At 43.6% G+C, this 18,239-nt stretch overlaps 1 protein-coding gene across 2 annotated transcripts in view; it reads right to left on the bottom strand.

Moving 5' to 3' along the window:
* GDPD1 (glycerophosphodiester phosphodiesterase domain containing 1) overlaps positions 1–18,239 on the bottom strand; it is a 55,074-nt gene that overhangs the window by 27,598 nt on the left and 9,237 nt on the right. For both annotated transcript variants that reach the window (XM_062215995.1, XM_062215994.1), the window contains exon 2: positions 7,060–7,102. In XM_062215995.1, the coding sequence (XP_062071979.1) occupies positions 7,060–7,076 (17 nt within the window). In that variant the 5' untranslated portion in view covers positions 7,077–7,102. The remainder of the gene's footprint in view (positions 1–7,059; positions 7,103–18,239) is intronic.

The following is an 18,239-nucleotide window of genomic DNA, read 5'->3' as shown; positions in this document are numbered from 1 at the left end:
TATGGATATGTGAACAGATGGTAAGTACAGGAACTATCTTTTATTTTCCTATACTTAAAAATATTATATATAATAAGTAAGAAATCTACTTGTCACTAGCTGAAATATTATTTTTAGAAACATTTAGGATTATATGAAAAATAGTTTATTTATTTTATGCTTCTCTGTTATAAACTAGCTATATAATAGAAATTTAGAACAGCAAGTATCTAGGATAGCAAAATTATCCCAATTTTGATACATAAAAATATAGAACACGGTGAGAGAAGAAAAAATGTTTATCATTCAGCCTTCAACATTTTCCATAAATAACAACATGCACCTATTTCAACTGAACACCAGATATTTTATGGCTAAATTTCTAACAAGCTGATGACGAACACAAGAAAAAAGTTAAGGAGCCAAGACTTCAACATTTCCAGAAAAAGAAAGAAAATTCTAGCTCTAAAAGAAGATGTGAAAGAAACTCCACAGCAACACCTTACATGTTAAGGAATTTACTTGAAGCTCATTAACGCCTTATATTGAGGTTTTATTATTCGTCCCATCTTACAGATGAGATAATTAGTATTATATTAATTAGATGCCCAAACAAATTTATCATGAAAACCAGGTCGCTGATTAATTACTTTGACTAACTGCCAACTTATACTTTCAGCTATTGCTAATACAATTTGCTTCCTGCTTCCACCATTCATATTAATACCATAGGGATCACACTGTCCTAAGGGTATTTACAAAAGTGGCCTGGTTTAATAACCCAGTTTTATTAGCCCTTAAGATTTTACATGCTCAAGGGCTTAGTGACTCCTGTGTTCTTGTGTGTGTGTAGTATGATTCCTTAGTTTTTGGCTCTACGGTTAGTAGGAAAGGGATTCTATCTCCATTTTCTTTCTTTCCTTTCTTTTTTTTTTTTTTTTTTTTTTTTTTTGCTAATATTCTGCTTTGTTCTTTTTATATTATTATTCACTGATTTGAGGAAAACAGAGAGAGACAGAGCTCATTCCATCCATTGTTAACTCCCCAAAATGGTCATGACAGCCAGTGCCGGGCTGAGGCTAAAGCTAGGTGCTGGGAACTTAATCCAGGCAGGAACCCAGCTCCTCTCCTTAAGCCATCACCTGTGCCTTTCAGCATCTCCACTGGCAAGAAGCTGGTATCAGGATTTCAGCATCAAACCCAGAGATGGGAGGTAGGCCCTTAATCATTAGGCCAAATGCCCAACCTCCTGCTTTGTTCATGAATGCCCCATTCTATAACTCATTCAGTAAGAAACCAGGGAGAACCTGTTAGTGTCAGAGGCTGAGCCAGGTATTAGGGATTGAGAAACCAGTAAGAAAAGATTCCTGTTCTTCAGGAAATAGCAGAAGAGCATATTCATAACCTAATGGACATGGTGTGTGTGAAAGCATTTTATAAACCACATTAAATGACTTTTTATAACGTATGAAGGGCCAGCATTTGATGTAGTGACTAAGACACCGGTTGGTATGACTGCATCACGTATCAGAGTGTCTGGGTTCAAGTCCTGGCTCCATTCCTCTTTCCAGCTTTAGCTTACAGGCACCCTAAAAAGCAGCAGGTGATGGTTCCAGTGGTTGGGTCCCTGCTACCAATATGGGAGATCTGAATTGAGTTCCTGGCTTCCTTCTGCCTTTGGCCTAGCCTGGCCCTGGATGTTCTGGGTATCCAGGAAGGGAACCAGCAGATAGGAGATCTGTTTCTCTCTCTTATACATACTGTCTGTGCCTTTCAAATAAATAAATGAATAAATATAAACTATGAGATGTAATTATTTCTCTTCATCAATCTTAACCACTTCATTAGTCCTGTAACATAAAGAATAAATTTTCCATGCATTCTTTTTTTTTTTTTTTTTTCTGACAGGCAGAGTAGACAGTGAGAGAGAGAAACAGAGAGAAAGGTCTTCCTTCCGTTGGTTCACCCTCAATGGCTGCTGCAGCCAGCGTACCATGCTGATCCGAAGCCAGGAGCCAGGTGTTTCTCCTGGTCTCCCATGCGGGTGCAGGGCCCAGGGACTTGGGCCATCCTCCACTGCACTCCCGGGCCACAGCAGAGAGCTGAACAGGAAGAGGAGCAATCGGGACAGAATCCGGCACCCTGACCGGGACTAGAACCCGGTGTGCCGGCGCTGCAGGGGGAGGATTAGCCTATTGAGCCATGGCGCCGGCTTTCCATGCATTCATAAAAGTTTTTCAATTTCCGGAGCCGGCACTGTGGTGTAGCAGACCTCTCTCCACTTCAGAGAGCTGGGTCAGAAGTGGAGCAGCCGGGATTTGAAACAGAGCCTATATGGGATTCTGGCTTTACCCACTACACCACAGCACCGGCCCCAGCTGGTCATATTTTGTACAATTTTTCTCTCAACAACTCATCCAGTCAAGAATATACTATATATAAGCATAATATCTGTCTTTTGTTGATATAACTGTTAAGCTTCTTAATAAATTGTACTTTGAAAATAGTATGTTTAAACAATTTTTCTTGTTGTTTGTAAAGCAAATATATAAGGGGGAAAACCATGCAAACATTCTAGCAATTATAAGTAGAATATTTATAAATGAAAACATATAATTTACAAAGTATGTATTGATAGCAAGTACACTGATGCATAAGATTGGGAAAAAAAAAAAATCACCACCACCACCAAAAGAAAAAAAACTCCAAAAAAGAGAGATTAAAGTCATACCAAAAATATTAAATAAGCATTAATAATAACAAGTGGGAAGAGGTACTTTCTTCCCAAACATACCCCTCCAAAAACTAAGCATTTCTATGGGTGGGCATTTGACATTTAAGTTGCCACTTGGCACATCTGCATCTCATATTGTTGGAGAACTTGGTTCCAGCTCTGGCTACTGTTTCTAATCCAGCTTCCTGCAAATGAGCACCCTGGGAAGCAACCGTTCACAGCCTGAGTACTTAGGTCCCTGCTACATACATGGGAGACCTGGGTTGAGTTCAGGTTCTTGGCTCTGGCCAGGCCTGGCCCTGGCTGCTGTGTACGTTTTGCAGTGAGCTACAGATGTGTCCATCTGGTTCTCTTTCGAATACAATGAAAAAAAAATTATAGAAAGTTACCACATGATTGATAAAGTTATGCCATTTTTTATAGTTATTGTTTGAACAAAAATATAAAAAAAACTGAAGATGAGAAACATAATACTGTATTTTAATAAGTAAAAGTCATCTAAATGAGATATCCTTTAACCATCAAAAACTAATTTCGTGGGCCAGCGCTGTGACGTAGCAGGTAAAGCCGCTGCCTGCGGTGCCTGCATCCCATACAGGCACCAGTTCGAGTGCTGGCTGCTCTACTTCTGATCCAGCTCTCTGCTATGGTCTGGGAAGACAGTAGAAGATGGCCCAAGTATTTGGGCCCCTGCACCTATGTGGGAGACTCGGAAGAAGCTCCTGGCTCTCCTGGCTTCAGATTGGCACAGTTCCGGCTGTTGCAGCCATTTTGGGAATGAGCCAGCAGATGGAAGGCCTTTCTCTCTCTCTCTCTCTGTAACTCTGCCTTTCAAATAAATAAATCTTAAAAAAAAAAAAACCTGATTTTGGGGGGTGGGTATTTAGCATAGTGGTTAACATACCACTTGGGATGTCTGTACCCCATATCAGAGTACCTGCTTGGTTCAAGTCCAAATTCCACTTTCACGTCCATCTTCTGCAAATGTGCACCCTGGGAGACAACACATGAAGGCTCATGTACTTGGGTTCTTACAACCCATATGGGAGACCTGGATTGAGCTCTTGGCTTCCAGCTTTGGCCTGGCTTAGTTCTACCTGTTGTGGGCATTTGGGGACTGAATCAGTGAATGGGAGATTTCTGTCTCTCCATCTTCAAAATAAATAAAATTAAAAAAATAATAATAATAATAACTTCAGGAGCAAGCATTTGACCTAGTGGTCAAGGCATTAGTGAAGATATCCACATTCCATATCAGAGTACTTGGAGTTGATACCTGGCTCCATTTCTGTGTTCACACAAATCCTGGGAGGCAGCATAGTTCAAGTGACTGAATTCCTGCTATCCATATCAGGGACCTAGATTGACAGCCTGGTTCCTGGTTCCTAACTTTGGGGCCTTTGTACTCAAGTATTTGGGGAATGAACTAGCAGATGAGAGCTTTCTCTGCCTCTCAAAAAAAATTTTTTTTTAGATTTTTTTGTTTATTTGAGAGGCAGTTACAGACAGAGAGGGAGAAACAGAAAAGGAGATGGTGCTGGGGTGTAGTAGTGGGAGATCTGGAAGAAGCTCCTGGCTCCTGGCTTCGGATTGGCTCAGCTCTGGCCACTGCGGCCATTTGGGGAGTGAACCAGCAAATGGAAAACCTTTCTGTCTTTCCTTCTCTGTCTGTAACTCTACCTCTCAAATAAATAAAATAAAATCTTTTAAAAATAATAATACTAATTTCAGAGGCAGGACCCTCGGGAAGTGATTGACCTAGTGCCTCAGATGCTTGCTTGTATCCCATATCAGAGTGTCTGAGTTGAATCTCAGCTCTAATTTTTTTTTTTTTGACAGGCAGAGTTAGACAGTGAGAGAGAGAGAGACAAAGGTCTTGCCGAAATGGCCGCTACAGCCAGCGCGCTACGCCAATCTGAAGCCTGGAGCCAGGTGCTTCCTCCTGGTCTCCCATGCAGGTGCAGGGCCCAAGCACTTGGGCCATCCTCCACCACCCTCCCGGGCCACAGCAGAGAGCTGGACTGGAAGAGGAGCAACCGCGACAGAATCCAGCGCCCCGACTGGGACTAGAACCTGGAGTGCCGGCGCCACAGGTGGAGGATTAGCCTAGTGAGCCGTGGCGCTGGCCTCATCTCTACTTTATTTATTTATTTTTTGACAAGCAGAGTGGATAATGAGAAAGAGAGAGACAGAGAGAAAGGTCTTCCTTTTCCGTTGGTTCACCCCCCAATGGCTGCTGCGGCCGGCGCGCTGTGTCCAGAGCACTGCGCTGATCCGAAGCCAGGAGCCAGGTGCTTCTCCTGGTCTCCCGTGTGGGTGCAGGACCCAAGGACTTGGGCCATCCTCCACTGCACTCCTGGGACATAACAGAGAGCTGGACAGGAAGAGGAACGACCAGGACAGAATCCGGCACCCGGACTGGAACTAGAACCTGGTGTGCCAGTGCCGCAGGGGGAGGATTAGCCTATTGAGCCGCCGCGCCAGCCTCAGCTCTACTTTTCATTCCAGCTTCTTGCACACCCTGGGAGACAACAGACAACATGGGTCTCTGTCATCCATGTGGAAGACCTGGAAGAAGCTCCTGCCTCTGGATTGGCCCAGCTCCAGCTGTTGCAGCCATTTGGGAAGTGAACCAGTGGATGGAAGACTTCTCTGCCTCTGCCTCTCTTCTCTCTCTCTGTCTCTCTCTCTCTCTCTCTGTGTGTGTGTGTGTGTGTAAACTCTGCCTTTCAAATAAATAAATAAATCTTTGAAACAAACAACAAATTTCCTACCAAAAAAAAATCCACATTTTCATGAACTTTCTGAAGTTCCCCCAAAGAATAGGAAGGGTAAGAGATGGCAAATAAAAGGTCGATAAGCATTGAGATGAAACCAGACTACAGAAAAACAGTGCCTTTGGATCTGGTAACAGAAAAAAATCTCTCTGGTGCCTTTAAAAAAAAAAAAAAAACAAGGGTCAGCATTGTGTCATAACAGGTTAGGACTCTGGCCTGCTGTGTTGGCATCCTATATGGGTGCCAGTTTGAGACCCAGCTGCTCCATTTCCAATTCAGCTCCCTGCTAATGTGCATGAGAGAGCAGTGTTAGAGAGCCAACGTACTTGGGCCTCTGCCCTAAAATGGGAGACCCAGAGGAAGCTCCTGACTCATGACTTTGGCCTGGCCCAGCCCTAGGTGTTGCAGCCATTTGGGGAGTGAACCAGAGTACAGAATATCTCTTTCTCTGTGTCTCTCCTCCTCTCTCTCTGTAACTATGCCTTTCAAATAAAATAAATAAAATCTTGAAAATATATATTTATTTGAAATTCAGAAAGAGAGAGACAAATAAACAAATATCTCCCATCTGCCAGTTTATTCCCCAAATGCCTGCCAAGCCAGTGCAGGGTCGGGTTGAAGCTGGGAGCCTGTAACGCAATGCAGGTCTCCCACGTGGGTGGCAGCAACTCAGCTACGTGAATGTAGTTAGCAGGAAGCTAGAATCAGGAGCAGAGCTGAGATTCAAATTCAGATACTCTCATATGGGAGGCGGGTGTCCCAAGTTGCATCTTAAAAGTTGTTCAGTTAAGATGCCTTTCAGGTGCTTTTAATAGCAAAAAAAAAAAAAAAAAAAAAGTCAAATTCTCCCAACTTCTCAGACCCCAAAATATAATTTTTTTAGAGAATGGCTTGAAATTATCTAAGAAAAGAGTACTATCTTTCACTGGGTTTAATTTTTCACATTCCTCATTCTATTTTTCAGGGAAAGGCAAACAGTGCTCCCACCAACACCAGAGACCCCATAGCACTGACTCTAGGATAAAGAACAAGGAAGGTAACAATCAGCTTTCATTCCTGGCTCTCCTGCTGCTTCTCTGTGAAGTGCGCTAAAAGACATCCATATGAAATACAAATCAGTTATAAATAGAACTTTTTAAAATTTGCCTTATGTAAAGAAATAAGATTAACAAGAAGAAAATCAGATTTGCAGGTTCAGATCTGTGCAAAAATTACTGGGCATAAGGATACATAATCCTATTCATGTACAACAGAAAATGTAACAGTTGTTTCATTTTCTTTTTCTCTCCAAGACTAATTAGCATTATACACAGTATGTTCTTTGTTACAAATGTCTTTTTTCAGCTTTGGAACTACAGTATCTTTTGACTACCCAAAACTCTGAGCTGTTTTTTCAGTTATACAGAAGCCAAACACTCTTTGTAACACTTCAGACTAACTGAATTTTAAAGAAGTGATTTTAATAAAATAGGAACAGTTAGCACAAGGGTTCTACATGTACACTATTTTCACTTTGTGACTCATCATCACTTTAAACTGTTTTTAAAAGAGTACCTTTTATATACTTACTGGTGAAAGGCTGCCATTGTGTTTTCCAAATTTTCTCCAGCACCTGCGAAGACATGAAATTCAAATTTCATTTACTTAGCTATTTTGAACAATTTTTAAAAGATTTAAAAGATTTATTCATTTATTTGAAAGAGTTACAGAGAATGAGGAAGAGACAGAGAGAGAAATTTTCCATCTGCTGGTTCACTCCCCAGATGGCCACAATGGCCAGGACTGGGCCAGGCCTAAGCCAGGAGCCTGGAACTTCATCATTAGAAGAACCTAAACCTGATTATTAAGCTATAGTATCTGCTTATTTGTCAAAGAAGAGACAGAAAACTTGGTATACACACATCTCTTCAGACTGAGTAATTCTCTCTTCTGTATTCCCTCAGTCTCATGCATAGCTCTACCAAAGTAAAACATAAGTTATTTTCTTTGTTTCCCATTATTTGCATAAAAGAAGTGGCTGTTTTAATAACCTTTTTTTAAAAAATAAATATTTATTTACTTGAAAGGCAGAGTTACAGAGAAAGGAAAAGACAGAAAGAAAGAAATCTTGCATCCATTGGTTCACTCCCCAAATGTCTGCAACCACTGAGGCTGAGCCAGGCTGAAGCCCAGAGCCCATAACTACATCCGGGTCTCCCACGTGGATGGCATGGGCACAAGTACTTGGGCCATCATCCTCTGCTTTCCCAAGTACATTAGCAGGGAACTGGATCAGAAGTGGAACAGCCAAGACTTGAACCTCTGCACATATGGAAATCCCATGCCGTGGCTTACCTCACTGCACCACAATGCCTGCTCCTGTTTAAATCACCTTGACTAAAGGCACTATAGTGTAGTTGTTGAGGGTGAAATGAGAATTAAAATGCCTGGTCTACTCAAATATATTTAATACTTACCTGCAGGGCAGGCAATCTGCTTAAGCCACTGGCTAAGACACCCACAATCCATACTGGGAAAACTAGATTCAATACCCAGCTTTTGCTCCTGACAATAGCTTCCTGCTAATGCAGACTCTCAGAGGCAGCAGTGATGGCTCAACTAACTGGTTCCTGCCACCAACACCGAAGACCTAGGCTAAGTTCCTGACTCCCACCTTCACTCCCTTCACCATTAAGGACATCTAGGGAGTGAACTAGAGGGAGGGAGCTCTCTCTTTATCTCTTTGCGTCTCAAATAAAAAAAATTTAAAAATATACTTGTGTGACCTTGTGAGCTTCTTTATCTGTAACAATGAAGATAATGAAACTACCTGTCTCACAGGAATGGCATAATTAAATGAGTTAACATGCAAAGTGCCACATGCCATAAATTCTAAAAACTGAAAGAATTTCACTTTCTAATATTTCTGAAATTAGTGTACATTTTCCAATGGGTAATGTGTAATAGCTTAATTAGCAGTCATTCCTCTTCACAGTACAGAAAAATCGTGCATCTTATAACCAAGTTAAGATAACTGTGTGGGGCCGGCGCTGTGGCGTAGCAGGTAAAGCCGCCACCTGCAGTGCCGGCATCCCAGATGGGCACCAATTCGAGTCCCGGCCACTCCACTTTCAATCCAGCTCTCTGCTATGGCCTGGGAAAGCAGTAGAAGATGGCCCAAGTCCTTGGGCTTCTGCACCTGCGTGGGAGACCCAGAACAAGCTCCTGGCTTCAAATTAGCACAACTCTGGCCATTGTGGCCAACTGGGAGCGAACCATCAGATAGAAGACCTCTCTCTCTCTCTCTCTCTGCCTCTCCTTCTCTCTCTGTATAACTCTTTCAAATAAATAAATCTTAAAAAAAAAAAAACAAAACAAAACAAAAAAAAAAACTGTGCATCTTATAATTAAAATAAGGTTCAGGCCGGCACCGCGGCTTACTGGGCTAATCCTCCGCCTTGCGGCACCAGCACACTGGGTTCTAGTCCCGGTTGGAGCGCCGGATTCTGTCCCAGTTGCCCCTCTTCCAGGCCAGCTCTCTGCTGTGGCCAGGGAGTGCAGTGGAGGATGGCCCAAGTCCTTGGGCCCTGCACCCCATGGGAGACCAGGAGAAGCACCTGGCTCCTGTCATCGGATCAGCACGGTGCGCAGGCTGCAGCGCACCAGCCGTGGCGGCCATTGGAGGGTGAACCAACGGCAAAGGAAGACCTTTCTCTCTGTCTCTCTCTCTCTCTCACTGTCCACTCTGCCTGCCAAAAAAAAAAAAATAATAATACTATGGTGGAGGCCAGCACCGTGGTGTTGCAGGTTAAGCCGCCGTCGCTGGCATTCATATGGGTGCTGGTTTGAGTTCTGACTACTCCATTTCTGATCCAGCTCTCTGCTATGGCCTGGGAAAGCAGAAGAGGATGGCTGAAGTCCTTGGGCCCCTGCACCCATATGGGTGGTCCGGAAAAAGATCCTGGCTTCAGATTGGCCCAGCTCCACCTGTTGCAGCTGCTTGGGGAGTAAACCAGTGGATGGAAGACTTCTACCTCTCAAATAAATAAATAAATATGGGGCCGGCGCTGTGGCCTGAAGCGCCAGCATCCCATATGGGCACTGGTTCTAGTCCTGGATGCTCCACTTCCAATCCAGCTCTCTGCTGTGGCCTGGGAAAGCAGTAGAGGATGGCCCAAGTCCTTGGGCCCCTGCACTCGCAAGGGAAGCCCGGAAGAAGCTCCGGGTTCCTGGCTTCAGATCGGCGCAGTTCTGGCCATTGCGGTCAATTGGGGAGTGAACCATCGAATGGAGGACCTCTCTCTCTCTCTGCCTCTCCTTCTCTCTGTGTGTAATTCTGACTTCCAAGTGAATAAATAAAGCTTAAAAATAAATAAATAAATAAATAAATTTTTTTTGACAGGCAGAGTGGACAGTGAGAGAGAGACAGACAGAAAGGTCTTCCTTTTGCCGTTGGTTCACCCTCCAATGGCCGCCGCGGTAGGCGCGCTGCGGCCAGCGCACCACGCTGATCTGATGGCAGGAGCCAAGTGCTAATCCTGGTCTCCCATGGGGTGCAGGGCCCAAGGACTTGGGCTATCCTCCACTGCACTCCCTGGCCACAGCAGAGAGCTGGCCTGGAAGACGGGCAACCGGGACAGGATCGGTGCCCCGACTGGGACTAGAACCCGGTGTGCCGGCACCGCAAGGCGGAGGATTAGCCTAGTGAGCCGCGGCACCGGCCAAATAAATAAATATTTTTTTAAAAAGTACTATAGGGAACATTCAGTGAAAGTAAAGGATCCTGCTATTATTATTATTGCCATTATTATAGTAACTACTAAAGGCTAGGTAATTAGTAAATGCCCAATAACTGGAGTAATTAATACTGCAATGAAAAAATGACATAGATTTTAATGTGAATATACTGAATGATAAAAAATTAATATTATATGCCTGGTAAAGAGTAAATTAGTAGGGCCAGCGCTGTGGCACAGTGGGCTAAGCCTCTGTGGCACCAGAATCTAATATGGGTGCCAATTCAAGTCCCGGCTGCTCCTCTTCCAATCCAGCTCTTTGCTATGGCCTGGGAAAGCAGTGAAGATGGCCCAAGTCCTTGAGCTCCTGCTTCCACATGGGAGACCCTGAAGAAGCTCTCAAATCCTGGTTTCAAACCAGCATAGTTCTGGCTATCTGGGGAGTGAACCAGCAGATGGAAGACTTTTCTCTGTCTCTCCCTCTCTCTGACTGTAACTCTACCTCTCAAATAAATGAAATAAAATCTTTTTTAAAAAAGTAAATTAGCATTATACATACTAGCCAAAGGCTTTAAAAATTTTTAAAAAGATTTATTTTTGTGTATTTGAAAGGCAGAGTTAGAGAGATTGAGAGGGAGAGATAGAGATCTTCCATCTTCTGGTACACTCCCCAAATGGCCACAATGGCAGTGGCTGGGACAGGCCAAACCCAGGAGTCAGGAACTTCATCTGGATCTCCCAGATAGGTGTGGGGACCTAAGGACTTGGACCATCTCCTGCTGCTTTCCCAGGTGCATTAGCAGGGAGCTGGATCAGATGTGGAGCAGCCGGGACTCGAACTGGTGCCCATATTGAATGCCGGCATCACAGGCTGCAGTTTTATTTGTTATGCCACAATGCTAGCACCTAAAATATTTTATTTTATTTATTTAAAGATTTTATTTATTTATTTGAGAAGTAGAGTTACAGACAGTGAGAGGGCGAAACAGAAAGAAAAGGCTTCCATCTGCTGGTTCACTCCCCAAATGGCTGCAACAGCCAGAGATAGGCTGATCCGAAGCCAGGACAGCCAGGAACTTCTTCCAGGTCTCCTACACAGGTGCAGGGGCCTAAGGATTTGGGTCACTTCTACTGCTTTTCCAGGCCATAGCAGAGAGCTGGGTCAGAAGTGGAGCTGACAGGACTTGAACCGGTGCCCATATGGGATGTTAGCACTGCAGGCGGCAGCTTTACCTGCTACACCACAGAGCCAGCCCCAAAAGCTGTTTTTTAAAAAAAGATTTTTATTTATTTGTTTGAGAGGCAAAGTTGCAGAGAGGGGGAGAGACAGAGAAAGGTCTTCCAACAGCTGGTTCATTCCCCAAATGGCTGCAACGGCCAGAGGTGGACCGATATGAAGCCAGGAGCCTATAGCTTCTTCTAGTTTCCCAAGCAGTTGTAGGGGCCCAAACACTTGGGCCATCTTCCACTGCTTTCCCAGGCCATAGCAGAGAGCTAAAATTGGGAGAGAGAAGCCGCAGGACGAGAATCAACACCCATATGGGATGCAAGCACCACAGGCAGAGGCTTAGCCCACGCTGGCCCCCAAAGCATTTTTTTTTTTTTTTTTTGAAAGGCTGAGTTACAGAGAGAGAGACATCTTCCATTCACTGGTTCACTCCCCAAATGGCAAAAATGGTGAGGGCTGTACTAGGCCAAAGCCAGGAGCCTACAACTCCATCTGGGTCTCCCACGTGGGTGGCAGGGACCCAAGGACTTGGGCCATCGTCTGCTGCTTTTCCAGGCACATTAGCAACGAGCTGGATCAGAAGGGGAGCAGCTGAAACTTGAAACAAGAACAATATGGGATGCCAGCACTACAGGAATCCACCCACTGTGTCACAGCACTGGCCCCAGAAAACTCTTTTAAAGTATGGGGCAGAAGTTCTACCCACCAGTACCTCTGTTTCCATGTAGTGAAGGAAAACTGTATCCTAGTCCCCAGGAAGGGAAAGAACTGAAGGATCACTTGTAATGTTTCCCTATCCCCTTCCACACTATCCTTCTCCATGAGAGTCAAATGACTTAGGACAAAGGGCTGCCTGACCATCTGTGATTCAACTCTTCAGAGTACGCTCAACTTGCAGTGGCCCAATCTCAGAAGAAAAACATCTCTGTTCATGTATACATAGTTTGCCATGGTAGGCCCTGCCAGTGCAGGAAAAGGCTTCCATTTTAGTGTTAGATTCAAACAGAGAAGGAATCAGAGCCCAAACAATGAAGTTAACTTTTTAGCTTCCATTTACCTGATCCCTGCATTTTAACTAAACTGATTTTCAAACTTGGGAAGGAAATATAAGCAGTGTTAGACTTCTGAAATCCCAGTGGTAAGTACTTTGTCTTATATATCTTTTATTTATTTATTATTTATTTTATTTTTATTTTTTTGACAGGCAGAGTGGACAGTGAGAGAGAGAGACAGAGAAAATGAATAAATCCTCCATAGCATAGAACCGGGTTCTAGTCCCGGTTGGGGCGCCGGATTCTGTCCCGGTTGCCCCTCTTCCAGGCCAGCTTTCTGCTATGGCCCAAGAAGGCAGTGGAGGATGGCCCAAGTGCTTGGGCCCTGCACCCGCAAGGGAGACCAGGAGAAGCACCTGGCTCCTGCCTTCGGATCAGCGCAATGAGCCGGCCACAGCGGCCATTCGAGGGTGACCCAACGGCAAAAGGAAGACCTTTCTCTCTGTCTCTCTCTCTCACTGTCCACTCTGCCTGTCAATAAAAAAAAATTAAAAAAAAAAGATTTATTCATTTATTTGAATGAATACACATAGGAGAGGCAGAGAGAGAGAGAGGTCTTCCATCTGCTGGTTTAAAAGATTTTTTTTGACAGGCAGAGTGGATAGTGAGAGAGAGAGACAGAGAGAAAGGTCTTCCTTTTTGCCATTGGTTCACCCTCCAATGGCCGCTGCGGCCGGCACATCTCGCTGATCCGAAGCCAGGAGCCAGGTGCTTCTCCTGGTCTCCCATGTGGGTGCAGGGCCCAAGGACTTGGGCCATCCTCCACTGCCTTCCCGGGCCATAGCAGAGAGCTGGCCTGGAAGAGGGGCAAAGCATGCACTCTTAAGATCTTGCATCTATTTTAGAAGTTTATTAAACTTCCTAGTCATTAGTAAACTATTGAAAAGGTAGTCAAATATTAATCATTAATAGAAGCCAGACTTTTATGCTTAGTGCTTCATATTTTATTTCATTAAAATACAATCACCCTACGAGTTAATCCTGTCTAGAAAAAATATGGCTAAGGCCACAAAGTTGGTAAGGAGAACCAGGATTCAAGCACAAGCAGTATGATTTCAAAGCACAGGCTTTTACCACCAATGCTGAGCTTTGCAGCTTCCACTCAAATAGCACTTTTATTTCAGTTTTACAGGTAAGTTCTTCATATTGATCCTAACTCTTATACTCTTTTGTTTATAAAGCTTGAAGATAAGCCCCACAATGAGAATACAAATTACCTGTTAGACTCACATGGTGGAAAAGCCTGTAAAGTAACCGAGGGACTAATCAATAAGTATGACATTCCTCTCCAAGGAGTTACTGATGTGTTCCTATTTAATTATTTTAATGTGTGGTGTCATAACTTCAATAATTTTATAGAGCAACATTTAATTTTTTCAAATTTAGAGTTAAAATTTAAGATACATGTATTTTATAAAAATGGTCATTGGTGAAAAAAGTACCTTTTAGTTTACTAAAGTTTACATTATTAAACAGGATAGCTCTATTAAATCAATGATAATCCACTGCTAATAAACCAATAGTAGGAGTTTATGAGTTTATCTTCATTGATAAATAAGGAAGAGTTCCTCAATAATAAGAATGAAAGAGGGGCCGGTGCTGTGGCACGGCAGGTTAAAGCCCCAGCCTGCAGCACCGGCATCCCATATGGGTGCCAGTTCAGGTCCGGGCTGCTCCTCTTCCGATCCAGCTCTCTGCTGTGCCCTGGGAAAGCAATGGAAGATGGCCCAAGTGGGAGACCTGAAGGAGGCTCCTGGCTCCTGGCTTCAGATGAGCTCAGTTCTAGCTGTTGCGGTAATTTGGGGAGTAAACCAGTGGAATGGAAGACCTTGCTCTCTCTCTGGCTTACCTCTCGCTGTGACTCTGTCTTTCAAATAAATAAATAAAATGATTCTTTAAAACAAACAAACAAAAAGAATGAAAGAACAAGAGCTGATGAGAATCAACATCCCAACATAAAAAAGTCTCAGGTACAATTGCATAATGCTACTTCCAGTGACACTTGGAGCCTCAATTTTCTCAAAGTTCAAAGCCCAGAAGCACTAAACAGTCCAAGAGCAATCCTTCCCTTCAAACTATCACCTGCCAGATCAGTCAGTGGCAGGAGGCCCAGACTGTGACAGTGCCCTGCCTTGAGACCAAGGATAAAAGATTAGGAGGAAAGGTGGGGATTTGATTAAGTTACAGATACTTTTTTTTATTTTTTGGCCACTAAGCCCTAATAAAGAAAGCACTTTCTAAAAAGTCTGTTGCTTAAGTCAACTGGCCCATAGAGATAGGTTAGGGAAGATTAAAGCAAATTATTCCCCTGCTATTTTTATTTCTCCAGCTAAGTCAGTGGGCATCTGGAATTTTGATTCAAAATGTAGGAAAATAAGTCCTTAACAGATATACTTTATAATTTAATATGTTAATATCTCCAGATGTCAGTATGAGGAACTATTTTTATTTTTCACTTCAATGTCTTCCAAATTTTCTGCAATGAACATGAGTTATCATACAACTGGAAACACATGTTAAAATACTAATAAAATTTATAATCCCATACAGGAAAAAAAAGGTCTTTGAGAGTATCATTTGCTCTTCATTTAATCCAAAGGACCTATTTTTGGTCCTAGGGGTGTTTCATCAAAACACTGTAATTATAAAAAGTATTCTTTGGGCTGGTGCAGCAGATCAATAGGCTAATCCTCTGCCTTGCGGCGCCGGCACACTGGGTTCTAGTCCCGGTCAGGGCACTGGATTCTGTCCTGGTAGCTCCTCTTCCAGTCTAGCTCTCTGCTGTGGCCTGGGAGTGCAGTGGAGGATGGCCCAAGTGCTTGGGTCCTGCACCCCATGGGAGACCAGGAGAAGCACCTGGCTCCTGCCTTCGGATCAGCGCAGTGCGCCGGCCGTGGCGGCCATTGGAGGGTGAACCAACGGCAAAAGGAAGACCTTTCTCTCTGTCTCTCTCTCACTGTCCACTCTGCCTGTCAAAAAAAAAAAAAGTATTCTTTGGTCAAGTAAAGTTGGAAAACAAATGGAAAGCATTTAGTATGTAGAAGACAATTAGCAAACAGCTATTATTATTTTTTTTTATTTGACAGAGTTAGTGAGAGAGAGAGACAGAGAGAAAGGTCTTCCCTCTGTTGGTTCACCCCCAAATGGCCGCCATGGCCGGAGTTATGCCACTCCAAAGCCAGGAGACAGGTGCCTCCTCCTGGTCTCCCATGCAGGTACAGGGGCTCAAGCACTTGGGCCATCCTCCACTCCCTCCCGGGCCACAGCAGAGAGCTGGACTGGAATTAAAGTAAGTGGGACTAGAAACCAGTGCCTGTATGGGATCCTGGCACTGCAGGCGGAGTATTAACCAAGTGAGCCACGGCGCCAGCCCCCCAGTTATTATTTTTTATCATGTACCAGGAGCTGTATGTAGAGGCTAGAGACACAAGAATTAATAAATCTGATCCTTGCCCTGAGGAACTTATAGTCTAGTGAGGGAAGTACATGTATTAACAGATCCTATTAAAATATAATGCAGGGGCCAGCATTGTGGCATAGCAGGTTAAGCTGCCCCTTGCAATGCCAGCATCCCATATCAGGGCACTGGTTCAAGACCCAGCCCAGCTGCTCTGTTTCCAATCCAGCTCCCTCCTAATGCACCTACGAAAGCAGCAGAGTATGGTCCAAGTACTTAGGCCCTTGCCACCCATGTGGGAGACCCAGGATAGAGTTTCTGGCTCCTAGATAGAGTTTCCAGCCCCAGCTGTTACAGCCATTTAGGGAGTGAACCAACGGGTGGAAGAGCCCGTCTCCCTGTCTCTCCCTCTTTCTCTACCTTTCAAGTAAATAAATCTTAAAAAAAACATATGGCCGGCACCGTGGCTCAACAGGCTAATCCTCCGCCTTGCAGCGCCGGCACACTGGGTTTTAGTCCCGGTTGGGGTGCCGGATTCTGTCCTGGTTGCCCCTCTTCCAGGCCAGCTCTCTGCTATGGCCCGGGAAGGCAGTGGAGGATGGCCCAAGTCCTTGGGCCCTGCACCCGCAAGGGAGACCAGAAGTACCTGGCTCCTGGCTTCGGATCAGCGAGATGCGCTGGCCGCAGCGGCCACTGGAGGGTGAACCAACGGCAAAAAGGAAGACCTTTCTCTCTGTCTCTCTCTCTCTCTCTCACTATCCACTCTGCCTGTCAAAAAAAAAAAAAAAAAAAAAAAAAAAACATGTGGGGGTGGGGGGCCTGCGCTGTGGCGTAGCGGGTAAAGCTGCTGCCTGCAGCACTGGCAGCCCATATGGGCAACTGTTTGAGTCCACTTCCAATCCAGTTCCTTGCTAAGGTGCCTGAGAAAGCATGGGAAGATGGCCCAAGTCCTTAGGCCCCTGAACCCACATCGGAGACCCGGATGAAGCTCGTGACTTCAGTCTGGCCCAGCCCAGACCATTGAAGCCATTTGGGGAGTGAACCAGCTAATAGAAAAGATCCATCTCTCCCTTTCTCTCTCTTTCTGTGTCTGCCTCTCCCTCTCTGTAACTCCGCCTCTCAAATAAATAAAATCTTTAAAAAGAAATAGCAGGTCGTATCAGCTAAGGCAATCAAGAAGCCCAAATATTAGCAAATTCACAGAGACCAGTGATTATCAGTGTCTAAGACAAAACCTAAAAACAATCAAGGATTGCGACTCCTTCCCAGGCACTTGTGTCTCTTATTCTCCAGAGATTTAGCATCTTGAGTTACAAAGTGTTTATTGATAAATATTTCTCCCTTCGTTCTGGATTCAACTGTATTACTTGGTGCATATACTCCAAAATAATAGATTACGCACTAACATATGGAAATTTACTATAGTTCTAGTAGGACCATCAAATAGGTAAAAGAGATTTTGAGTCTGCAGGTAATTACCAAGCTTCCCATAAAAGGCTCAGTTGCATCTCTGAATATGTAAATACTGCATGCTATATTAACAAATAATGAATGGGAGTTTTAATATAAGGAGTGACACTGAAATTACTTAATACTTAGGGAGAAAACATTTTTAAAGTATTTCCAGCAGTAAATGAGAATTCAAGATCTAGCTTATCCTGACTTTGATTCTAGCTGTGATATTCTAGCACATAATTTTTAACTTCTATGGAGTGCTGATTTTTTTCACCTGTACAATTTCAGATTAACATGTATTCCTTTTAAAATAAAATGCAGATCATTCATAATGATAGCTTAGATAGTTTTTTAGCTATAGTTTGGTTTTGATTTGTGGTTTTTAGTCAGCACTTTTCTTTTTGTAAACTGGTAAACACAAGTGCAGTGTGTATTGCTTATCCCCAGAATTGAACATTGCTCCCATGACAACAACTTGGATACTAAAAGTTGGTCCCTAGTTCTAATGGCTGAAGGCACAGTGGTAGCTATTATGTCACCCTACAGTTAAACCATGTATCTATTAAAATACCGATTAAACCAAATAAACAATAACACAACATTTAGTTAACAACCCTTTAAGACTGATGCTTTTCACAAGGGGGAGACTAGACAACCACAGAAGCCACTTATCAGAACTGTTTATCTGATAAAAATGATACAGATTATGTAGAAAAATGATAATGTGCTTCTGTGGCATTTAAAGCTTATTCCTAATACTAGAAAAGGTATAACAGCACAAAATCAAGATTTTTACTGTAAATTCCTAAAATTCGCCATTTCAAGTAGTACACTAAATTCACAGTTTTAACCCAGTAAAGAACAGTTAAACTTGATGAAATAATCCGATCTCACAACGTTCT

This window comes from Lepus europaeus, chromosome 18, assembly GCF_033115175.1.
Source record: "Lepus europaeus isolate LE1 chromosome 18, mLepTim1.pri, whole genome shotgun sequence".
Lineage (NCBI taxonomy): Eukaryota > Metazoa > Chordata > Mammalia > Lagomorpha > Leporidae > Lepus > Lepus europaeus.
Note: the sequence above shows the minus strand (reverse complement) of the source record. Positions and strands in the feature narration are given on the sequence as shown.